The sequence below is a fragment of the Apodemus sylvaticus genome, chromosome 11 (genome assembly GCF_947179515.1).
Source record: "Apodemus sylvaticus chromosome 11, mApoSyl1.1, whole genome shotgun sequence".
In the NCBI taxonomy this organism is placed as follows: domain Eukaryota; kingdom Metazoa; phylum Chordata; class Mammalia; order Rodentia; family Muridae; genus Apodemus; species Apodemus sylvaticus.
In genome coordinates this window covers 13,454,913-13,480,780 of record NC_067482.1, presented here as the reverse complement: position 1 = coordinate 13,480,780, position 25,868 = coordinate 13,454,913, and the positions used below count along the sequence as shown (strand labels likewise).

General features: G+C 42.5%; 1 protein-coding gene across 1 annotated transcript in view; it reads left to right on the top strand.

Moving 5' to 3' along the window:
• Positions 1-25,868, top strand: part of Fras1 (Fraser extracellular matrix complex subunit 1) — a 402,136-nt gene that overhangs the window by 162,592 nt on the left and 213,676 nt on the right. The window contains exons 5-14 of the mRNA XM_052198714.1: positions 1,090-1,249; positions 2,806-2,939; positions 9,976-10,059; positions 12,127-12,228; positions 12,533-12,724; positions 17,014-17,103; positions 19,561-19,596; positions 21,007-21,154; positions 22,526-22,669; positions 23,589-23,723. Coding sequence (XP_052054674.1) covers positions 1,090-1,249; positions 2,806-2,939; positions 9,976-10,059; positions 12,127-12,228; positions 12,533-12,724; positions 17,014-17,103; positions 19,561-19,596; positions 21,007-21,154; positions 22,526-22,669; positions 23,589-23,723 — 1,225 coding nt within the window. The remainder of the gene's footprint in view (positions 1-1,089; positions 1,250-2,805; positions 2,940-9,975; positions 10,060-12,126; positions 12,229-12,532; positions 12,725-17,013; positions 17,104-19,560; positions 19,597-21,006; positions 21,155-22,525; positions 22,670-23,588; positions 23,724-25,868) is intronic.

Sequence of the window (25,868 nt, the reverse complement as noted above, 5' to 3'; positions counted from 1 at the left end):
CCCTGATACTTGTGAGACTGAGGCAGGAAGATTACTTAACCCAAGGAGTTTGAGGCCAGCATAAATACCATCATGAGCATGCTTCTCAAAATATATGATTGGACTGTTGTGAAGAACCCTGAAGATGCGTTTGTATTCATTTTACTTTGGGATTCATAATTTTTTCAAATGATAGATGCAATAGTATCAATTGTCAACTTGACAATGTAGACTTAGCTAAGAGACAGCTATCTGGGCATGACTGTAGAGTCTTACTTTGCTTGCATTTAATGGTGGGAACACTTACCAGCTGTGAGTGACACTGTTCCCTGGATGGGATCCTGGACTCTATAGTTGGAGAAAGGCTGACCAGTAGCATGCACTGACTTCTCTGCTTCCTGACTGTGCATTTGATGGTATAACCAACTGCTTCATGCTTCTCCCACCTTGTAACACTTGCTGTAAATCTACAGCTTGACCTGCGAACCACAATAAATTCCTTTTGTTAGAGTATCATGACAGTGGGAAAAGAAACTTAAGGCGATGGTGTTGGAGTTGTCTGCTTTCTTCTTCCATCTCTCTGAAACTTTCAAACTACATCTTGGAGGTTGTCTTAGTTAGGGTCTTACTGCTGTGAACAGATACCATGACCAATGCAACTCTTAAAGGACAACATTTAGTTGGGACTTGCTTACTCGTTCAGAGATTCAATCCATTATCATCAAGGCAGGAACATGGCAGCATCTGGGCAGGCCTGGTGCAGGAGTTGAGGGTTCTACATCTTCATCTGAAGGCTGCTAGGAGATACTTGCTTCCAGCAGCTAGGATGAGGGTCTTAAAGCCCATGCCCACAGTGACACACCTACTCCAACAAGGCCACACCTTCTCTTAGTGCTACTCCCTTGGCCGAGCATATGCAAACCATAACAGAGGGATTCAAAAGAAAGTGTATCTTTAAATTGTCTCCAGTAGACTGCAACCTTGCCAGTTCACTACTTTCCCATCTCCTCCAAGCTCCCATGCTGTGTACTAGAGAAGGTTTGTTTCTGCTGGGCTGTCGGAAGTCTAGAGGTCTGGAGCTAACCCTCTTTTTTTCTCCTTGACTTACAGCATGGCACAGAGTGGGCCTCAGCTCCATGTACTGTGTGCTCTTGCACCCACGGAGAGGTGAGATGCTCGCACCAACAATGCACCCCGTTATCATGTGGACCACAGGAGCTGGAATTCCTTGCTGAAGGACGCTGCTGCCCTATCTGTGTGGGCACTGGGAGTGAGTATGAACTGGTGGGCAGGGACCCTCTCTGCTTTTGAGATTACTGATGGTACCTCCACTCTCATCTTCCTTGTTCGGTGTGGATCAAAGATCCAGGAGTCCCTTCGTATTTGAACCAAGGTGTGGCCTACACAGATCACTAGATTGCATTGCAAATGTGGGATTCTGCTGTTTCTTATTTGTGTGATTTGCCTTGGCCAGCTGAATTTCTCTACACTTCCATCCAGTGAGAGGGAAAGCAGCAGGGAAACAGTCGTTTGATTTGACTTCATGAAGCCAAGATCACCCTTTTTCCCTTGATAGACAGAAGGACCAGACCTGTTCTCTGTGTAGTGTTGCTACTGCTGATCTGTCTGCTGTTTTTTGAGATGATGTAATATTTTTCCCTAAAACAAGCACAGCAGTGGCGGAGGGTGGAGTGGGATGGGGGGACTTTCATTTGTGTTTCCTGTAATCTCACTGAAAAGATTACGCCTGCTATAAGCCAATGCATCTGACTTTCTCTCAGCAAACCAGGAGCATGCTTCTAGACTTGTCCTTTGAACCAAACGCATCCGTTTCATTACATTTTAGAGACACACACCCTGTTGCAATTTGAAAGCTAATAGTATGGACTTTATTAGAAGCAGGAATGAACAACATCCCATCATGCTCTCTGCTGGCATGTAATGATTAGAATACTTCTTTTATTCAGTGTCAACTGGAACCCATGCTCTCATCTTTTCCCTTTCAAAACAATCCCCCTGGTTTCTTTCCACCTCAGAGCTTTGTGATAGAGATACTACAGCTTTAAAAGTATGCCCACAAGATCATGGGAGTAGAATATTCGCCTTATGCATTTTAGAACTCACCAGCCAGTTGATATGAGCACGGTCAACTGCTTTGAGCAAAATAACCCTCAATGTGAAAATCTACAAACAGCCATGTGGAGATAGCATGGGGTGTGTGGTGCCCCAGTTTCTGGGGATCACTCTTAGATCTTCGGCATTTTTCATTGGTGCTCTGTGCAAAAGGCATATTAAAGGCCTTTTGCCTCAAGAGATTAGCACATCATTTAGGAGCCGCTCCCTAACTGGCGAAAATATATCTCCTGTTCAAAAAAGTAAAGACGGCTATTCCTTTGTATCTGTGGTCAGTCTCTCTGTATGTGAAGAATTCTGTATTTTCTATCTGCTCCCGTGGGTCAGAATACTCAAAGGGCGAGAGGAGACACTCCCATGCTCCTGTAACTTCCCCTGGGTCATGGCATCTAGAACATATGAACAAACCCACCCTCCCGGAACCAAGTTTCCTGAGTAGATGAAAGGGACTGGGGGGCAGGCAGCCGAGAGTTTGGGCAGCCAGCAGGAGATGGGATCATGCATGGACTGATGCTGCAAACCCCACCTGCCTTCACTGGAGATGGCAAAGGAACAACGACAAAGCATGGAATCCAAGGACATCTCCAGTCCTCACCACCCAGAGAGTGCCCCTTAGCCCAGTCTGTGTACACAGTTAGCTCTGAGACCCACGCATGCATAACTTCCCCTGACCCTATGCCTTTCTCCATCCAGAACCCTGTTCCTACGATGGCCACGTGTTTCAAGATGGAGAGGATTGGCAGCTGAGCCGCTGTGCCAAGTGCGTGTGCAGAAATGGGCTCACCCAGTGCTTTGCAGCTCAATGTCAGCCTCTGTTTTGTAACCAGGTAAGGAAGACACCCTAGAGTAGACATTTTACAGGCAGCTGACTGCTGAAGAATTTGAAGAGGTTTTTATTTTTTATTTTAAGATATTGTTAGGCCCCCGCCCTAGCAAACACTAGAACCCTGAAGCAAAGGCTGTTTCATTTTCCTTACATGTTCAGAGACAGCCTCAAAGATGTCTTCCTTCCCCCTCCCCTTTTTCTTTCCTTAGAAGATACAGATAGGTCTAATTACCACCCCCTCCACCCCCCCATCCCCGCACTTAGGCAAATTGTTGCACAATGAGATTAAGCCTTAGGGCTACACATAAGGAAGCCTCCAGCTTGAAATGCAGATGCCCACCCCCCAACAAATGTCAGACTAAACATCTGGAAAACTCAGTAAAGAGATGAGGTTTCTTACTCTTTCTCTCATGTACAGGTGTAGTCTGCTTTTTAAAGACACAGACATGTCTTTGAACACGAATCGTCCAGATGCACACAATTTGATTCTTATAGGACAACGATTCAGTTTCTCCAAGTGTTTTCTCAGAGGGTATCCAGGAGAGTGGGATCCTCTCCATCTAATGCTGATCCAATTTTCAAACTGTTAGGCAGTTCACTCACATCTGGAACAAAGACTACATTGCAAGTATCTGAGACATAGGCAGTGTTTTATAGTTTTCTCCTCTTCCAGAGGCTCCCAAGGATGTGCTGTGAAAGTTGACAGATAACTGTGAGAGGAGTTTTGCCTCCAGTGGAAAAATAGTTTCATTTTTGATCCAAGGAAAAGCTACAAACCAAGATTTAGTTGTTATAGAGAAGTACTTCATGTCAAATAAAACAAAATCAATAACATGGCATATTGTGACAATTGGGCAATATTTTTTAAAGACAGACAAAAAGCAATTAGCCATGAAATGCTAAATGCCAAATCAAGGGAAGTGTATCTAAGTGAAAGACTGGGTTGTATCGCCCACACTGCCAACTTCTGTGCTCCTGCCTCAGCTCTCAATTCACCCCCACACCATGTCCTAGCTTCAGATCACTGGGGAGTGTCTTGTTGGAACTGCGTGGGACTTTGCTTCACTGCTATCATGTTGGAGAGGGCTCTTGTGTTGGGCGGAGCATGTTAGCATGTGCAGCAGTTTGTCCTCTCTGTGTGGTATGGGTAGCTTCACAGTTTTCTGACGCTATAATAAAGGAAGTGGAGAAATGGAGATCCATTGAGAATCTTCTGCTTTAAATTCACACACTGCATTTGAGGTCCAGACAGGCACTGGAATCAGTGAAAGTACTATTCCTCAGGTTAAAAAGAGGAGGCATATGCTTCTGCTTCATTTATAGTGTGCACTCATAGTTTGCACTGATGTATGTAATCAATGTAAAAGTGTGAGATTTGATATGATACCTGGGGACCAATTGATAAGTATGTGATCTCAATCAGTTTTTGTATCCTTGTCATTTTTTGCCATGGTATCTATCTATCTATCTATCTATCTATCTATCTATCTATCTATCTATCTATCTATCTCAGATTAATTCGAATAATTTTATATCTCTGAAATATTAGCTGCTGCAATGATACACAGGAGTCCCAACAGTAATACAACAGAATTACTGTTGTTGATGTAACACCTAATCCCACCAATAAATACCCTCAGAACTGCCAATACCACACCACCTCCTTCACCACCACCTCTACCACCATCACCACCATCACCACCACCACCACCACCACCACCACCACCACTTTTCATGTATTTAATATGTACCAGTTCTTTACCTTCTTCATTTCGTATTCAAGGAAACAGAGGCATGGGGGGGGAGGGGGGTAAGTAATTTGTCCTGGGTACAATAGTCAGCAGTTCTTACCTCAAGCTGTTCTATCTCACTGACTAAGAGCCTCAATCCTGATGCAGATTTAGAATAGCAGTAACAGTAGCAAAAGCTGCTAACAGAAGCAGGTGTGATCAGGTATGTCTCATATGCATGTGTTCACAGATTGTAACAAAGAAAAAAAATGCAAGTTTGTCACCAGAAACCCATTTCCAAAGCTGAGTTCTGGAATGTTTGAACCTGTCTTAAGTAGCTCTATGACTTAGGAGGTTTATTTGTTCATTTGTTTTCTTTTGTTTTAATTATAAGAGGAGTTGTTTCACTAATTAAGGAAGGCTAGGAAAGGGCTGGAAGCAGAATGATAATAATCCCTGATGCTCAATTTCTTTCTTTGGTAAATTATTCCAATCCTGATAGACAAAGAGGGATTCATGCTTACTTGGTGCTTATGATCACCTTCTAAAAGGTGGTGATTATCCACAGTGAAAGGAGGAGGTTTTGTTCTTTGTGTTCCAATGAGGAGTAGTTATTCTTTTGATAAAATCATGAATTCAGACTAGATGGCTTGAGCTCTCCTTTTGTGCAGATACTATGTCAACGGTATCATACAACCCCATCACCTGTCTCACCACTCAGTAAAATGATATTTGCAGTTTGATGAGACATATTCCTGCTGATATCTAATCAGTTAATCTGCTGCAGGGGAGCTATCTAAGCCAGGGCCTCAAGTATCCAAGCAACGGACCCATCACTGAGCCTGGAATTTCACCAGCTTCTCACACTATTGATTAATCTAAGGCATTTGAACTTCATCTTTGTGTTTTTTTCAAGAGATTATTTGTAGGTTCTCCGAATTTTCACATACTTGAGAATATATTTTCTTGTTTACTACATAAGGGACACTTTGGAGTCTAGAACTTAGTGGGCTGTAGATTCCTTCCCACTGAAGTGGGGGTTACCTTCTCACTGAGCAGCTTAAGGCCTGAGTTTCCTCTTGCTTTGATTTTCGTTGCAAGACATGATATTTTCCTGCGCTTCAATTTGCCTAAATATGTCCATAACCCTCCTCTGGTCCTGTGTTTGGGACTTTGTTTCAGAAGGGGTGTTAGGGGAAGCATCTTTTGCTTCAATACCCTCACTCTCCTTACTCGAGGACCAAGGTGATGTATAGTGTTTTTAGTTTTCTTGTAAGGTACCCCATTTCTATTCTGTAATTTACAGCTAGTGCTGCCATAATGTATTCTTGTAGAGTGTTTTTAAACCCTTATAATTCAAACATATCCCAGGACATTTCAAGGTGAGATACTCTTTGTAAAAACACATTCCACGTGAATGAGAGCTGTCTGCTAAAGATACACGGCTCTGGGCAATGGATAACGGAGAGACAGATTCATGATCACACACAGTGGAGTTCACTGAGGACGTAGAGACAAAGAGTTATCTTGGATTTCAGTGAGACAGGTGTATTCCTATTCTGAGACAGGTTGAAATCATATGCTTGTGAACCTAAATGATTTCAGGGTCCATATCAGAATGTGTGTAGCCCTTCGTGAAATTTAGCAATGCATCAGATAACAGTGGACAGCACACATGCTTGGCAAATTGGATGATGTTCTCTAGTGGGGCTTAGGATGAATGCCAGGTTCTTGTGGTTGTCATGTGTGCCAGGTTCATCTGGTAGTCAGGTTGGCGGAAATAACCAAGATGGCTGACTGTAGACAATCTGAATGAAGCCTTACACGTATCTAATCCTTCACTTCCAATCTAGAGCCCTTTCCCATTGTATCCCAGTGTTCTGGATTTTTTCCCCCAGTTTAGTGTTAGTGAATTACTGCTGTTCCAATTTTTCCTTCTCTAGAAATATCTATGACTCTTTGCTATTCTACTTTATATCAGTCATTCTCTCATTAGTACTTGGTTTCTTTCTTCAGTTTGGAGAACTCCTTAAGTTGATGTTTACTGTTTCCAGGACTGAAGATGCAGAGATGAGAGAACAGAGAAACAAAGACTTCATTTGCTCTCTTGTTTATAACCATTAGATTACACTCTCTGCTTCCTTGCCCTGCCCCCACTGCCCACTCTTCATCAGACCTACTGTAAGAAGCATAGTTCAGTCATAGGGATCATTCTCAGTATACAGGAAGCCCAGGGTCATACATAGCTCAAGAAAAAGCGAATGGAAGAAAAGAAGCAAAGAGGAAAAAGAAATCATTGCAGTTTGCTTTTTGGGTCTTTTCCTCCTTATGAATGCTGCTGGGTCAATTAAAACTTAATACATTTCTGTGGTTCTCCCTTGATAGTCTTACAAAGTAGAGTGCTCAGCTCACAGTCAACAGCTTTGGCTTTAGTATGAGTAGGAGTTAATTTCTTTCCATTTCATCTATTCTTTGGCGTTTGCTCCCACATCCCCTTATCATCCTTGATCAAGAGAAATCTTTCCTTATTTAGTGACTGAATGCTGCCACACTCATGGCCTGCCCTCTACTCCATTCCCATGGATGTGTGGCCAGGTGCTCAGGGCTTGAATCTGCTTTCGCTTGGGGTGACTGTGCTGGGCTGAGATACGATCTTTCCCATTTCCGCTGCTTTGTCCACTCACATTCTCAACACAAGAGCGGAAACCGTCACCTCCGGTTTGCCCTGTTGTCCCAAGGGCCCTTTCTGTTTCTCTGACTGTGGCTTTAACATTTAGCCACCCAGCTTCTTAATCACTCTCTGTGATCTTCTTAACAACCCTTCCCATTGCTTTGTGATAACCCTCCCCATTACTTTGTGTTGTTCATATTATGGGTGCTGGCTAGGTATAGAAAGAAAGATATGAAAGACTGAGATTCTGGGGCTGCTACCCTGCCCAACTCACATCACAGTTTATGAGGATAATCCAGATCAGATGACCCAAGCTTTGATCCAGAAAGTCTGGGGGTTGGGAGGAGATGATGACTCTTATTTGTGCTTCTACTTACACAGCAAGTAAAGGCCACACAGTGTCTTATAGTCAGTAAATTCCTGGCAATGATGGGAAGATGGCTGTCAGTTCTACTTTATTTGTGGCGGCATCACTCTGATATTCTTCAATGTACTGTGATAGATAGGTATTATGTCAAGAGCTCTCAAACACGATGCACTGTAAACTTCATTATCACAACAGTCTTTATTTAAGGGCAACCATAATCCAATATAGTCTTCCTGGAAACTCTACCTCCCCAAATGTAATCTCATTCACCATATTTTCTAGCACTGAATTTTTACAACTATGGAAGCTATTATATTAAAGTCAGGGCACACATCTTTCTGTGAAGGGATTGAGTAGTTTCAGCTTTGTGTGCTGTAGAGTTAAAATGGCTATTGAGCTCTGCCGTCATAGCATAAAGAGGATAGATAATATATATAAATATATAGATATATAGATATATAGATTAGATATATAGATATATGGGTGTGTGGCCATAATCCAATAAAACTTTATTTTAAAGATAGATGGTAAGATGGACTTGGTTCATAGTCCATACTGTACTGAGCTAAGTTAAAGATCATGCATTTGAAAGGAGTATCTGAAAGTATAGTGTTAATGTCTTTGTAGTGGTTATGTTTGTCCCGTGTTGCTTAAGATAGACTGGGCTGGGGATGTGGTGCCTTGGTTAAGAACACTTCTTGCTTTTGCAGGGCACCTGAGTTTACTTCTTACCACCCATGTAGCTCCAGGGGATGTGAATTCTGGAGTCTGTGGTGACTCACCACACATATGTGCAAACCTTATAAACACACACACACACACACACACACACACACACACACACACACACACGGTAATTTATTTGTTAACTCTGGTGAAGCTCTTGGATAGTGTGGTGATCTTTGCCTCTGCTTCACTTTGTCAACCAAAATTTCTTTGAGGAATTCTGAAGCCAAGTAATGATCGGTTTTCTCAGGGCCTAGCCAGTCTTCATATATTCTGTTGAACATCAAAGGTCCTAATACTTTATGTATAAAATAAAATATCTCCAACAAAAACACACACACAAACATACAAAAAACAGCTGCTGCTTTAGTTTCAGTGGTTTAAGCATTTGCAGCAAGCCTATCAGAATAGGCTTGTAGTAATACAAGAAACTCGTATTACTACAAGTAATACAGAAATTTGAATGACAATGTGTAACGATGCTAAATTATTGTGGAGGTGTGTTACTGACACTTGCCATGAAAAGTTAACTTCATGGGACCCCTGTCCCTTCCATCTCAGGTATGCTGGCTTTCTTATTCTTCTACAAGGAAAACCAGAGTAACTATGAGAGTAAAATCTGTTTCTCCTTCTCATAAGAGATAGTGTGGTGACTGTTTTGGAAGGTTCTGACTTCTATGTAGTAACTACCACTTCTTAGTCAAGGCGACTTAGTTTGTTCTCATCCTTCTAAATGGTCCTTCCTCCGGACGATGAAGAAGGCTGTGGGATGAATGAGAAGCTGACTCTGTCATGTAGGAGGATACAGTTACTATGACAACAGAGATGAGTGCCTGACTTTTCTGGGGTACTGGTCATGGTGGTAGAGATGAAGACAAAGAGAAAAGGCAGTTGAGGAGGGTTCTCCAGGTGTAGGATCTTTGACACATTTCTCTACAGTGTCTGTTCCAAGATTTCCAGAGGATGGCTGGCTCTTGCCTGTATTCAGAACATTTATATAAATGTCTCTAACATTTATATAAACATATGGCTTAAACCAAGATGCGGCTGATCTAGGAAAGGGACACCTTTGCGTTCAAGTTCAGATGTCAGTCAAAAGTACACATACTCTTTTATGATTAGGACTCTGAAGGTTTTTCCAATCATATAACATGAGCAGTCAGCCACATAACCGTAGGCGAGTTACACAACCTGTCTATTGTTAGTGTTCTCACTTAAGGCAAGAATAAGACCATCTATCTCAGAGAGTCATGGGCAGGTTGCAGGATATGCCTGGTGAAGACACGTTGTTTTATTTTTATAATCACTTGTCTTCGATATTTTTAGTAGAAGACAGGACATGCACCCACTTTCTAAGGTTCACACCAGCCTTGGGGAAACTGCCACTTACCAAAGCCCTGGCTTACATGAAATGAATGCCCAGTGACAGGATTTTCTGTTCTCCATACTTGTAGCGGGTAGCAGAGATGGCTGTGAGTTAGACTTTCCTATTGATGTGGATTAATACTTTCTCCTGATGGATTGTCCCTCTCTGGGTGTCAAGGATGAAATTGTCGTCCGGGTCCCTGGAAAATGCTGCTCTCGGTGCTCGGCGCGATCCTGCACTACAGCTGGCCAAGTGTACGAGGTAACTGCGGCGTGCTGACATACGCTCTTCACACTGCTATCCCATGCCCCCCAACCGCAGAGCCCCCCCCCCAACCCTCATGTCTGACTTGATGCCAGGATTAGTAACTCAGTACACAAATGGCTTTTTTTCCCTTCAGTACATGAAAAGCCTTTATGAAAAAAAATTAAGCTGAAAGGGATTATAAATATGAAAGAATGTGCTGGCAAGCAGAACCCTAGTTCACAAACCTTGGGAAAACTTACTGTTCACACGCACACTGATGAGGAGAGGGGCAGTGATTGGTCACTCACTGTTTGTGCTGAGTTTCAAGAATCTGGGGCTGGCCGGTGGTTCTTTCATGGGTTTTATACTCTGATATTTGGAGACACTTTCCCCCTCTATTATACTGGGAAGAAACACAGGGATAGCAGAGTAGACAGCTCAGGCCATTGAATGACTGAAGTGAGGAGTAAACTGCAAACTGAGTGATACTATTCAAACAGTCTAGACAACCATGCCTAACCTGTAGTAGTTTTAAAATGAAGAAATGAAGAAAACTTCAGCAAATTGGGTGAAAGAATAAATGCTCTGTCCTAGGGGTGTTCACATTATATATATATGTGTGTGTGTGTGTGTGTGTGTGTGTGTATGTGTGTATGTGTAATATATATGTAATGTATAAGTAATATATAATATAACTATATATGAGATAATAATATGTCATGTGTGATATATAACAATATCATATATATGATACATATATATGTATATATCATAAATGTATATATATAGCTATATTATATATATATGATATAACCAACAGTCATATCATTCTGAAGCAATAAACCTATAAAAATAAACCCAGCTTGTTTTCATTCTTATTCACCACTCTATGAAAAGATAAGTAGAATTGGGATTGTGGCAGTCAGTGGGGAATCTGGAATCAGAGGTTCCCTAATTCTAGGTGGTTCTCTTAAAATCTGAATGAAACAACTAGTTGGGGAAAAGCTTTCAAATTAAGATTTATGTGTGTGCTCACATGTGCACATGCCTGTAATTTTCTGTATGTGAACCTGTATGTATCTATATGTATGCACCATGTGCACACCTGTAAGTTTCTGTATGTGAACTTGTCTGTGTCTGTATGTATGCATCATGTGCACACCTGGTGTTTTTGAAGTCCTGAAGGGCATTGGATCCCTAGAACTGGAGTTACAGGAAGTTAAGAATTCTTGGGCCCAAACCCAGGTCTTCCCCAGGTGCACCCAGTGCTCTGAGTCGCTGAGCCATTTCTCCTCCTGTGGGAAACACTTTCATCTGTGCTGTGCATGCCCCATTGGGCACTGTGGTCTCATTCGATCGATATTTTCATTGACAGGTGTGTACTAGGTTTCTTTTTCCTTCAAGAGATAGGCTGTGAAAGTATTTTAATCTTCTTTGGCTGCAAGTACCAGAAATGCCCCAGTAAAAGTAACCAAAATGATAACATTTGCTTGTGAGAAAGCAAGACGTCCAGTAGGGAGAGGTCTCTAGGAGAGATCAGCTCGGGTCTGGACGTTACCTTCACGTGGGTGTTTGTTAACCATGTCTCCCTGATGCCCTGTGGATGACTTCCTGTTGTGAAAAGTCCGTACTCACACATGCATGCTGGATGGTGAAGAAAGACATGGTTGGAGAGTAATTTCTTTGACCTCCGGCATTTGAGCAAACCTGGGGAAACTCCTATCCCCTAGGTGAGAGGGAAGCTCCTGGTAAAGAAGACCTAAAGAATGTCCACAAAGCAGTCAGCCAGCAGGGCCTTCAGTTCACCTCAGCATCTCCAGGTCATCCGAATGCTTGGTAGAGTGACCCTCAACAGATGACATCCTTGTCATCCAAATGCAAAAACATTTGAATAACTTTTCAATTCATTATCTTTTCTTTTTAGAGGCCATTTTTACCTAAGTTATTTTGCTTCTCAGAAATGAAATGTGTTCAGTGTTGATGCTTGAAAAAAAAATGCAATGGGAAAGTAGGCGCCTGAGCTTTTGTTTGATGCCTGTGGCACTTGAGTGACACCCTCCCTTGTCCCCCTTTCTCTCTCAGCATGGTGAACAGTGGAAAGAAGACCCCTGTACCCTGTGTATGTGTGACCAGGGACAGGTCAGGTGCCACAAACAGGCGTGCCCTCCACTGAAATGTGCAAAGGTATTTGAAAGCACGTGACTCACTCTTCTAAGCTCGATTCTGAACCGTTTAAGAAATGCAATTCTTCGTCTACTGTGTCCTTTTTGGTAGAATCAGAAGCTTTAGAGAATGTGGAATGTTGTATGAGGATATAAAGGGCCTGCCTCCCAGCAGGAGAGCTGACATGGAGAACTGTGTCCCCCTGGGCCAGGAGGGGGTTGCATTATGCATGGTCAGCGTTCTGTGTCTTTCTGCCACTTGCTGACTGTGATGCTCCCATTGTGTCCTAGGACGGCCCTTCCCTTACCATTCTCTGTTTCTCCAGGGTCAAAGCAGAGCCCGGCATCACGGGCAGTGCTGTGAGGAATGTGTGTCTCCTGCCAGAAGCTGCTCCTCCGGTGGGGTCCTGCGGTACCACGATGAGATGTGGAAGGGCTCAGCCTGTGAATTCTGCACGTGTGACCAGGGCCAAGTGACCTGCCAGACAGGAGAGTGTGCCAAGGTGGCCTGTGCCCCGGTAAGAAGTGAAGGCATTTCCATTTGCCCCGAGGCAGCTCCTCCCAGCAGATGGCGGATACCCCCTCCTTCCTGGCAGTGGAGAGGATGGCGGGCAGACTGCTCGCATTTCCAGGGGTCTCTGAGCACGGAGACGCTGGGATAGGAAGTGAATGTTGCTGTCTGTTCAGACTAGCTTGGACCACTCCCCGGGGCCTTTAGCTATCACTGCATCTGTTCAGATTAGAAGAACTCAGCCAGAAGCATAAAGCGAAGGGTGTGATGGAGGACTTTAGCCTACCAGTCTGTGCAGCTGGCCCTCATCCGTAGTGGACTGCCCTGTTTACTCTGGCCTTGAAGCGCTGGTCTGCAGGTGTGCCTGGGGCCTGGCTCTTTCTTCAAGCACACTGGTTGCATTTAGTAGAAAAGACAACCTTGAGCCCTCCAGTGTACTGGGATTGAGCAAGGGAACCTTATAGACAATTAACTCTGCTGGCCTCTGTTAACTTTCACTATCTGCATAATTTCTAGCTGTCTCTGTCTGGCTTCACAAGTACATTTTAGGGAAATTACTTTTTTTTCCCCTTTTGAACTTAATTTTGACCCATGACTTAAAAAAAAATTGCTTTAAAAGTTTTCTCCTCCTCTGGCCGCTCCCATCCGCCCCTCCAGTTTCCCTCGGGGGTTTCCTGAACTTAGGATACAGGGACTCTATAGAGATCTGAGGCTTAGGGGTGAGCAGAGGCTTTTTTCTTTCTGGTTTCTCTGCCACTTCTAGCCCTGGGCCTAAAGAGGGGCGAGCTTTCAAACAAGACTGTCATTCACTGCACTGGTATTTTTCATTTCGCCTCCCACATGTAGGTCTTGTCAGAGCTGAAACTTACTTAGGCAGAGAGGGTCTTGCCTTCCCCTAGATTTATGCACTACTCCAATGCCTTTCATTTCTCCTTTTCTTACGTGAGGGGAGTCAGAATGCTTGGAAGGAGATGACAGGAAACTCGATGAGGGCCTTTTCCTTCTCTTGCTGTCTGGGGCGGGGCTTCCTTGCCTCTGTGTCTGACAATCTGGGTTGTGCTCCAAGGATTAACTTGTGTGAGAAACAGGCAGAGGTGGTCCTGGCGGCTTTTGACAGGCCTACTCTCAATTTCCCTTGAGGAACTTAGCATAACCCACTGTCCCCTCTGGTAGCATACTTCTGTGTGTCTGCTCACCCACTTGACTTAGAGCGTCACGTAACTGTGGTGGTGGCATTAGCTAGGTTCTCTGTGTGTCCTTGAGGACAATGAGGAGCTGCTGCTGCTGCTGAAGTGGAGAGTGCCGTGCTCCCTAATCCGTTTTCTGGTGCTCCCTCACCCCCCCCCCCCCGCCTCTAAGGGTCGAGGTTCTGAAGCCCATGGTCTGTTTCTCCAGATGTTTAATTTTTTTCTAGAGTATCTCCACATACCCCCAATTTTGTGTAAGTTAGTAGATTCTAAGCTGGAATTACTGCCAGTAGTGAAATTTTTTAACCAAAATAGAATTTTAAAGAGGAAAAAAAATACTCTTCGGCCTCCTTTTAGCTACCATAATTCTGAAATTAGCTTTCATTAATGACCTTGTTAAAGCCTGGTTATCCTAATAGCTTCTTAATTTCTGCTTTGCATGTATCGCTGGTGATCAATGAAAAGGGCGTACCGTGACCTTGAGGGTTCCTGGGATTTGTGGGCAGCCAGATACACAGCAGATCTGGTTCTACACGGAGGTCCTCAGGAGCACCAGGGATTATGGAGATATGCATTAAATGCCTTCAGAGCTCCTGAGGGAAATAACTGTGAGGGAGCTGGGGAGAGCTCTGCTGGGGCTTTCAGCAAGTTCCATTCTGCTTTCTGATCCCCTCTTGAAGATATCAAGGCTATTTGACTTCTAATCTTGGCAACCAAGGGTGTATTAGGCATTAGTGTCACGCATCTACACAAAGCTATAGAGATCTCAGTTTCTACGGGTGACAGAATCATACGTGCCCATTGCTACTTATTATTGAATCATCACCAAATGTTCTCCATAGCCTTGAATCAATGCACACTTTGTCTTTTTTAAAGGAGTAAATGGCACGATCCTTGTCTTTGATGTATTCAGTAAAATCCCTCAACCCTGAAACATAAATTGATCACTTGTACAATATGATTGATTTCATATTTCCAGGTGTTGTAATGTCTTTAAACATGAATTCAGATGAAGATAGCACATTATTTCTTCCTTCTTATACGACCCTACTATTTACTCCTGAGATGGGCTGTGCTGGAAGGAATGGCCTGTAGCCCAGTGTACAGAAGAGGGAAGGCATGCAGAACTGGGGAGCCTTTCCCTTCCTCCCACCAGAGGAAAACTACCTCAAAAGAGGCCATCCTGTGCTAATGCACATTATATTGACTTCCAGAGTCATGGTTCCCTAGGGGTTAGGTATTCAGCAGAGGAGGTGCAGCACATATTTGATATTGAGAATACACTTAAAAATGAAGTGAATGAGTTTGTTTCACGATTTAGTTCTATTCAAAGCCGAAGTCAAATGGTAGCTGGCATGCTCCCCACAGCATCAAGCTGCAGTGGTTGGGGACAGCCAGGCTTCTATAAATAGCACCACTGTTTAGACCTTCCTACCTCCCCTAGGCTGAATCCTTGCTTCCTAGGAACAGGGATTTTTGGTATTCACTGCGCTGTGTGAAGGCTCAGAACAGCCACCTTCTCCTCTCTTTGGAATGTGGGAGCTCTCTAACCACCCTGCCAGGCCTTTTCTTTTTAACAGAAGAACACACTCTGCCTTGCTTCAAAATATTGTTTTAAGCAACTTAGATTACACACATATAAACCCTTTTATGTGCTTTGAAAGCAAATTTTCAATCTGATTCTCAGTGATGCCTTCATCCAAGCTGAGTCTTTGTTTCTGCAAAACAATTTATATGTAAATACGCCCGCTCCCTATAGCACCCACTGCTCTCTGTTGGCCTCTGACTGGTGTGAATTCTGATGGACAGCAATCCATACAGCTCCCTTCTTTTTGAAATAACTTTTAGGAATTGTACCTATGTGTGTTTGTTTTAGAGATTTATGATTTTCTTCATTAAAATGGAAATGTATATTCTGTTTAGCAGATCTTGAAGACTCTAGAAGAGAGCCTAAAAATCCATTCTTAAAGCTATGACCCAAAGACAACAAATGCTTTTACAATCTATTTTTCTTTAATATGGTGTTTTAAACATAAACTAACATAGTTTAATATGAGTATTTAATTTTACAGTGCTGTTTGTATTTAATGTGGTTCCTAAACTTTGAAATATAATATAGAGCCCCCAAGTTGAATGTTAAATATTTAAAGAGACATATCATTCTCCAGAAAGTAAATGAGTCTTTAGGAAGTAGACAGTGGTTTGAAGAACACTCTGCATTATTGTTTACATAAAGAAAATTGCAAGCAGAATTTGTGATTTAGTAGCATATACCCTGGAATGTGGGGTTGCAGTGGAATTTAAAGTTTCTAATCTACAGAGAATTATTTAGATTTTTTAAAAAGAACATCAAACATTCATTATTTTGAAATAAAAAATAAGCTGAAATTATTAAAGCAGGAAGGCTCTGTAAGCAATCATCTGTCTTCAAAATGTGGCATTGCTCTTCTTCCTCCTAGAATTAAAAAGAAAGTTAGGTGCAAGTTAGCTAACTCTGAGAGTTTCAGAATGGTGAACAAAAATTAACTTTTTTGCTATTTAATTTAAGCCTGAGACTTCATCTGTACATAAAAGGATCCCTCTGATTTCATCTTCAAACACTGGCCTGATTTGCATGCTATGGTTGACACCAAGGCTGCAAGTTCTGACTGTCTTTCTCTGAGATAGTGTGAGCCTTTCCTGCCACTTGTATTTGTTGTACTTAAGACATTGCTATGACTACAGTTTCTGGTCATGGGTAGGTAGGTAATTATGGGGTGGAGAGAACATTTCATCAGAATAGAGGAAAAGCACTTGGAGAATACACTGGAATTATGAGGAGACATCCCAGAGGGAGCCAGCTAGGGTGGGCATTGGGTATGGGTATGGGTATGGGGATGGGGATGGGGATGGGGATGGGGATGGGGATGGGGATGGGGATGGGGATGGGGATGGGGATGGGTGGGGATGGGTCATGGGGGTGGGGCACACACAAATAAGCAATGGGCTGAAGCAAGAGGAGAGTGTGTGGAGCTTCTCATTCCAATCAGGAACCCAGCTGCTTCTCAATTTAGCATTGCTACCTGGAGATGTTAATTTGATGTGTACATTGCAACTTTTATCCCTACAGGGTGAAGAATTAGTTCACTTAGAAGGAAAATGCTGCCCAGAATGCATTTCAAGGGATGGTTATTGTGTTTATGAACAGAAGGCACAGATTGTGAGTATCAGGTTAATAACAAAACACTATTAAAATTAATAGATCAAAATTAACCTAATAAGGGGATCTTTATTACGTCCTAGTGTTTTTAGACCCATTCATTTTTTTCCAGCAAACTATTATATGTACATCAAGAATGTGCTATGCACTGGGGATAGGCAGACAGAAAGCATCGTGTAGAGTCTGCTCCTGGTGGAAGATATTTATATTGTGAGAAAACAGACAAGATGCATACAGACACACAGATCACACATACACACACACACACTCACACAGGGTAGTGGGCTACTGCAGAACATGTAAGTCATTGAGCTGTGGTGGAAGTTTCTTCGTAGTAAGATGGATGGGGAAGTCTTTCATGCAGGAAATCTAATGAGAGCTGGGTGGGAGCAAGGGAATGACCCATGTGACTGTCTGGGGATAGACGGGGAAGACAGACCACAAATGCAAAGGCACTGAGGCAGGTGCGCATGTGTGGAATGTTCAGGGAGTCGCAAGAGTGGCTAAGGCTGGAACAAAGGGGGTGGGAGATTCGGGGAGCAGTAGTCTAGAAGACAGGTTCTTTACTTCAGGGCAGATGGGAGCTGCTGGAGAGCTGGGGGTCCTGCAGTCAAAACTTAACTTAGAATCAAACTGTGAGTCTTGTTAGTTGTTTTAATTGTTTAATTGTCTAGATTGGTGGCTCTCAACCTGTGGTTCACAATCCCATTGGGGTAAAAATAAAACAGATATCCTGTAAATTAGCTATTTATATAACGGTAGCAAAACTACAGTTATGGAGAAGCAATGCCGAGCTGTATTAAATGGCTGCAGCGTTAGGATGAATGAGAACACTGGTCTAGATGGAGGATGATCCTGGTTTGGCTTAAGAAGGAAGCAGTAAATAATGGCCACTCCCTGGAGTCGCTTAGTGGATGGAAATGGCAGCATTGGAGGAAAGCAGGATGGTTCAGTGGGTAGAAGTATTTCATCAGACAACCTGAGTTAGGTTCCAGGATCAACCCCAAAAGTTGCCCCCCTCAAATGTGCGTGCCGCACACATTTCACACACACACACACACACACACACACACACACACACCAAACACACTCCCCAAATAATAAATAAATGATGGAATTTTGATGGAGTGGATGTGGGGAAAAACTCTACTTTCTCAAATATTATTTCTCCCTATGTCAAAGTAAAAAAACAAACAAACAATTACCTTTCTGCCTTTAACTTTGCCTGACACGCACACAGATGCGCATGTATCTGGAGGCCAGAAGTAAACCATGGATCTCCTCCTCAGAGGACACTTACCTTGGATCTTGTTTTGTTTAGAGAAAAGGTTTCTCGTTGGTCTGGAGTTCGCCAAGTGAATATACTGACTGGGCAGTGAGCTCCTGGAACCTGCTTGTCTCTGTCTACAAAGTGCGAGGATGACAAGCATGTGCTATACCCAGCTTTTTAAATGTGGGAACTGGGGATCCAACTCAAGGCCTGTGCTTATGTGGGAAACACTTTGCCAACTGAACTCTCTATCCAGCCCTGCCCTAGTTTTAAAGCCCATATTTCTCATGGGATTTTGGGACGTTGGCAGATTTATTGTGTTCTTTAACTTATGTTCATTGATCATAAATACGGTGGTTTCACTGACCGATCAGAATAGGGTTGTAACAATTGAGTGTCAGTCCTGTGATTGGTCTCAGTCTAAACTAACAGGTCTCAATCACATCTGTCAGCCTGCCAGCCCTTCTGTGTATTCTAAGAGAGTGATATAAGTCAACAAGGCAGGCTCTAAGTTTGAATCCCTCCTATGCTCCATACTGTGATCTTGAGCGAGGTCCCTCTTTATTTAGTTCAGATGAAAAAGGTACTTTCCTTCTGGGCAATTAAGATGATAAATGCAAACAAAGCTCTTAGGACAGACAGTGGGCATATCTGTAGTTGAAAACATTGATAATTTTAGAATGTTGTTATCACTTGTCTTGTGGTGATATTTTAGTCATCCTCATTGTCTTAAGAATTTAGAAAATTAATGTGTCCCTATAATTGTTGAATTTGGACCCATTTTGTAATATTAGTTCATCCATCTCTTTTTTTGGACGTTAAACCAAATGGAACTAAAGAAAACCATGTGTCAGATATAAGTACAAATCCCCATATCCATCTGATACCACAAAAATTCAAGAGTTTCATTTAAAAGTTTAGATTCCTTGTCCTCGAATCCCTGGATATTGAGGGGAATTGAATCCACGTGCTCGAGCACAAAGCAAAAATAAAAAGTCCAAAATGTCTTCACCCTCGATTGGTATGATTCCTAGCGCTTGATGCAGACAGATTTTATTTTTATGCATAAGAAGTTAATAAAATTGCATGCTGCTTGGTGGAAATGGATATCTCCTAATGGAAAAATAAACAGATCAGCCTAATGGTGTTTTTAGTGGTATCATAAATACATTTCTTTTTCTTTCTAGATGTCTTCAAATGCAAGCGAAATTAAGCATGTTCCAGTAAGTATGGATTTTTGATTTGTGCATGGGTCCTTACAGAGTTGTTTTAAATAATGATTTGCATGAACTTACCATGGGGGATTTGGTGTCTTAGCATTTTTCATAGTTATGTTTGATGGCATTACGGTTAGAAACTAAGGGTGTTGGGAAAACTGAGACATCAATGCACTAGATTTGGGCTTTTTTTTTTTTTGGCTTATTTTCTATAATTGATAGTTACATTTTACTAACCATGGGCACCTATATATCTTCTTTACCTTCCTGCTGATGAGTTTTTCCAGCCTAGTCAATTGATCTCTTATCAATTTGAAAAAACCAACAGCAATGACAATTGATCTCTGAGGGAACTTTGTATACAGTAAATTATTGTAGGAATCACCTCTTGGGATGGTGATAGGATTGTTTCCCAAGCAACTGACTGTCCCTTCTCCAGTCTTAAAGACAACAAGCTCATGATTTTAAGGGTTTGAGAATGAGCGTCTAGGAACCCAGGTTGAATAACTTCTCTTCTTGTGACTGTGTCCCCCCGGTTTCCTCACAATTTCCCCTTCACTCTGAAAAGTACGGTCAAGCAGACTGTTAGCGATAATTCACGTTAGTTAGCTCAGTAAGCATTTTATCAGAATTTTATTTTAAAATATACTCTCCCATTTGCTCATCCCCCTCCCCCCCTGATTAATCCAGTGCAGTCTATGAAGAGACCTTTGTCTCGCTCTGATTTCCAGGGTCAGTGGATTGTTAAGGAAATTGCTTCTAAAATCAGTATAGATTCTCTGTCAAACTATTCATGCATATTACCATAATTCAGTTGGCCAGAAAGAATATTTTAAGGAGAGAAATCTCATGGTACATCTGTAGCCACGCGCACACACACACACACACACACACACACACACACACACACACACACAGTGTTCCAACAGAAGTTTAATTTGGAGAATACAATGCCTTTCTTGTTACTCTGACTGTAACAAGAAAATCCAGTGTTTGGACCAAGTATCTTACTCTTATTATAGAGATTGTGTTTAATGGACCTGCTAACCACTAGGTACATAAAGTAATGATAATGCCCCCTGGTGGGTTTTGTTTTGGCTCTGAGGGGTGAAATGTGTTGAGAAGCACATTTGAAATACTTCTTACATATTCTGGTTGCCCAAAGGTACATCAAAATTTATCTCTTGAGTGTGCTTAAAATCATTCCGTTGATGCTGCACATTAAAAGAAACCAATTAAAAACAAAGGGAAACTATGCTTGTTAAATTCCTTGCTGTTTGAGAGCCAAGTTGGGAGGGTGGGATGCTGATGTCATGTATCTCCTGGTCTTTGCGGCGGCTTGCTGGTCTACCCCAGAAGTTCCTCTTCCGAGTCTCTGCTCCAGTCACTGTCTACTGTCTTCACCATTTCCCACAGGAGGGGGAGAAGTGGGAAGAAGGCCCTTGTAAGCTGTGTGAGTGCCGGGAGGCTCAAGTTACTTGCTATGAGCCCTCTTGCCCGCCATGTCCAGTGGCCACCCTAGCTCTGGTGGTGAAGGGACAATGCTGTCCAGACTGCACACCAGGTAGGTCCATGTCCCATTTTCCTATGAAGAAAATTCAGAGATAGTCCCATTTTTCTTCCAATTTTCTTTTTGGTTGCTCATTTTTGAAGGCTTGGGTTTTTTGTTTTTAACCTTAATTCTTGCAAATTATTCTTATTATTAATCTTTGCAGAATTTGTTTAACTGCAACCATACAACTTTGGACAAGTCATTGATCCTCCATGTCTTAGTTTTCTTAATTATAAAATATGCCTTATTTATCTTGAAAAAAATTGCATTAGTCAAATACCACAATTTGAAGGACTCATCGAGGCCCATTGGCCTTCTAGTGTTGAAAATATAGGAATAATTCTACAAAATTTGTCAGAGGTGTTCTTTTTTTTTTTTTAAAGATGAACTATGAAACAGATGGTTTCTTTTGCAGTTCTCAAATGAGGTTTTAAAGTTTCAAGACTCATTAATTTCTTCCAAAAGAAAATTTTATCTACTTGTTTTGCAGTTGTGCCTCCAAATCACCTGGGCCTGAATTAGTTCCGGTTAGTGGTTGCTGGCAGGCTCTGCAACTGGCCAGCTCCACTCTGACTCTCTCTCCAGCGTAGCCTTTCTCAGAGACAAGTGGCATCTTGTCCATTTCTATTTCCTAATTAATTGTTTCCATCTGCAAGCTCCGGTTTCCCACAGTAGCGTCTGCTTCCCCTCCTCACCTTGTTTTGTCTAATCGTAGTTCCACTGAAGAGGTGTCAAGGGGATAACAATGGGACTTTATATTTAACTATGGTACCTTTGCCAAAGTGGCTCCCTGGGCTTTACCAAACACATATTTAGCATGCTATGTATGGGGCATTAAAAATATCAGGCCCCTGAAAACTTTCAAACCTGAAAACAGACCCTTGGCGACTGTCACTCCCCCCCCCCCCAGATGAGGGATAGTCCCAATTAATGTGAATGAGAGTCAAGATTTTTGAAGAAAAACAGAAAAGAAAAATGATGTTATTCGTTAAAGATATAACTAACCTTAGAAGTTCTAGCCTCTATCTCTGAACTCTGGGCGTGGCAGGCTTCAGAAGCGCTTCTCTGATACCATGGATGGCTGACTCTGCCTAAACCCGGTAGCAAGGAGGTAATCCCACCTCTTTCCCCAATCAGCGCAGCAGCAGGCAAAGTGTCGAGGAGCTCATTCCTTTACATGTTTGGTTGGAGACTAGGAAAGCTGATGATGATATTTCAGACTTGGGGAATCTCGCATCAATCCATATTGTTGCTATATGAGGCCACTTTGTACCCAGGCTTTATTGTTCTCGGTCCTTCCTGTTCCGTGTAATGGATGTATCCTGGGGACTCTTCAGGAGTCTGCAGGCTTCGCTGAGTTCTCGTCTTTGTTCTTGGTTCTAGTTCACTGCCACCCAGACTGTCTGACCTGCTCTCACGCTCCAGACCACTGTGACCTCTGCCAGGATCCCACGAAGCTGCTACAGGAGGGCCGATGTGTGCACAGCTGTGGCCTGGGCTTTTACCAAGCAGGCAGGCTTTGTTTAGGTACGGCAACCCAGAGGTACAGTTGCTTAGAGCTAAAGAGACTATCGATGTGATTTATGGTAGCTGAGCCAAAGCATTGTTATGGGAGGGACCACAATGCAAGAAATATGCATCCAGAAGCCACTGCAAGCCTAAGTCTTCACCTTCAGATCTCTTTCTTCTGACATTTATAGTATTTCCTGGAAGATATTCTCAGAAACAGGTTGGGTAGTGAAGATATTAAGGACTAGTAGGTAAGTAGAGAAGGCCAAGACATTTGAGCCAGACTGCCTGGTTTCAAATGCCAGTGTCTGGTTGTCTAATAGCTTTTGACAGGTTATTTAATCTCTGGAGCTGGTTTCTCATTTGTAAAAAAAACCATACCTATTTGTCTGAGTTAGGGTTTTACTGCTGTGTACAAACACCATTACCAATACAAGTCTTATAAAGGACGACATTTAATGGCTTACAGGTTCTGAGGTTCAGTCCATTATCATCAAGGTGGGAACATGGCAGCGTCCAGGTAGGCATGGTGCAGGAGGAGCTGAGAGTTCTACATCTTCACCTGAAGGCTACTAGCAGAATACTGGCTTCCAGGCAGCTAGGATGAGGGTCTTAAAGTGCATGCCCACAGTGACACATCTATCCCAATAGGACCACACCTTCTAATCCTGCCACTCCCTGGGTGGAACATATAAAAACCATCATACTACTCTGTAAGATTATTATGGACGTAAGCATTTATGTTTGTAAAGGCATTGCACGCCTGCTATGAACTTCTTAGTTTTGCAAATGAAGGTTGTGAATTTCTTGCCCTTTTCTTGTAGTGTTTGTGACCCGAGAACCTCAGGACTGGGGTTATGAGAGAAAGAGTCAGTCTTGGAGTGATCCAGGCCAGCTAACCTGCTTTCTTTTCTTTCTTTCCCTTGTCTGTGGCCAGCCTGCCAGCCCCAGTGCTCCACATGCACCAGTGACCTGGAGTGTTCTTCTTGCCTGCCTCCCCTGTTGATGCAGCAGGGACAATGTGTGTCTACCTGTGGGGATGGTTTCTACCAAGATCACCACTCATGTGCAGGTAAACACTAGCTGGACTACAGCTGAGAAAGTTTCCACAGCCCCCATCCTTCATAAACCAGCGTCTACCAGGAGCTGTGATAATACTACTCAAATAGGTGTGCTATGGTTTGGCTGTGGTTTGTCCCCTGCCCTGATTAGGGTTTTCTATTGATGTAATAAAACACCATGACCAAAAGCAACTTGAGGAGAGAAGGGTACATTTCATCTTACACGTTGACCTCACAGTCTATCATCATAGGAAGTCAGGGCAGGAGTTCAAGGTAGGAACCTGGGAGGCAGAAGCTGGAGCCAAAGATGTGGACAGATGCTGAAGCTACTTGTATCTCAACCTCTTCTATATGTGTCTGACTCCTTTAAGATTTAGTCTAGATTCCTAATATTGTACTGTAGTCACACTGTAATTTCATTTGTTTATGCTTTACCATTTTTTAAATAGTGATTGGAATCATAAATGTAAGTTAAAAATGTACAAAGATTTTGATGTTGTTAAATTTGGGTTACTTACTCATTTATTTTCGAGACAAGATCTCACTCACTGTTTAGCCCCAGCCCTCCTCATGATTTCATTCTTCCTGCCTTAGCCTCCTGGACAGTCCTTCGATGGCCAGCGTTTTGTAAACATCTCAGCTGTAAAAGATGGGGGAAGAAAACAAAGCAGAAACCAAAAATCTTAACCTCTAGTGTTTACAGCTTATCATTTTCTGATCACCTGTTACCTTAGAACAGACTCAAAGTAGGCAGGTATAAACACCTTCACAAGTATCAAATGACTGTGCAATTTAGGGCAATAGGTGAAATTTCGATTTGATGAAATGATTTAATGTATTTCTTTTCTTTCTTCTGTTACATCAAAGAGACTTCCTGCTAGCACTTCTATTGACACATTTTCCTTAGAAGAAAGTCAATTTCCCTTAGCTTACATTCCTCCCTCTGTCCCACCACACCTACAAACAAACAAACAAACAAACACAAACAGTTTTGTAAAGTTACTAACTCATTTACAAGTGTATAGGTTTATGCTCTGGCTGTGAATATTTAACTTCCTGTCCCCTCAGAAGGTCAGGGTAAGGATTAAGGGTGTGAATATTATTAAATCCTTTGTATAGCATCTTATACTGAGATGCATACTCATTTACCCATACACATACACACCCAAACACAGATACCCATTCATACATACACACACAGCCAAACACAGATGCACACTCATTTGTACACAAACACACACACACACACCATACACAGTTACACACTCATTCAAACAAACATATGCACATTCATACACACAAACAACTAAACAGACACACACTCATTCACACTGGCATACACATACTCATTCATACTTACACAACAAAACAGATACACACTCATTTACACACACATACACCTGCTCATGCACACACACACACCATTCAGCACCCCCCCCCTTCCTTTTGGTCATTTTCCTGTCTCTACTGTTTTAATTGGTGGTGCTAACACTGGTTTAGGGCATTTTGAAGTGGGTAATGTTTCACTTGATTACTGGTTTACATAACTGCCTGCTTCACATTCCATCCACAAAACCTCTTGCAAACGCCCATAGTAGAAAGTTGCTGGGAAAATTTGTTCGTGCTCCCTCCAGGGAATTAAACCAATTTGCTTTAGTTCAGGCTGGTTGCATTTTTATGCATAAAATAAAGAAGAGGGAAAAAAAAAACAGAAGAGGAGAGAAAGAAGGGGAGGGTGGAGGGTGTGATCTTAAAAACTAATGGTAGATTGTGATCAGTTTTTACATTCTATCTTGGCCCTGAGACTATGCAAGTCATCTTTTTTAGCACTGGGTCTCTCTGACTCTGTCTCTGTCTCTGTCTCTGTCTCTGTCTCTCTCTCTCTCTTCCCCCCCTTCAACACTTGTACCATTAATGTTGGTTTTTAACCATTAACCTTGGATGTCTATCATCCAGCCCATGTTCTTCCAACGTGTGCTAAACTTTTCAAAAGAAGCCTGCCATTTTATAACGGCGGGCCTTCCTGGATTGATTTCTCTTGGCAGTCATTTATGGTGTGCCTGTGATAGTTCTCTACTTTATTGACTCATCAAAACCAAAAGAAAGGGAGCATTCCACCAAGGAAACTAATGAACACAAATCTCCCTATTAATATT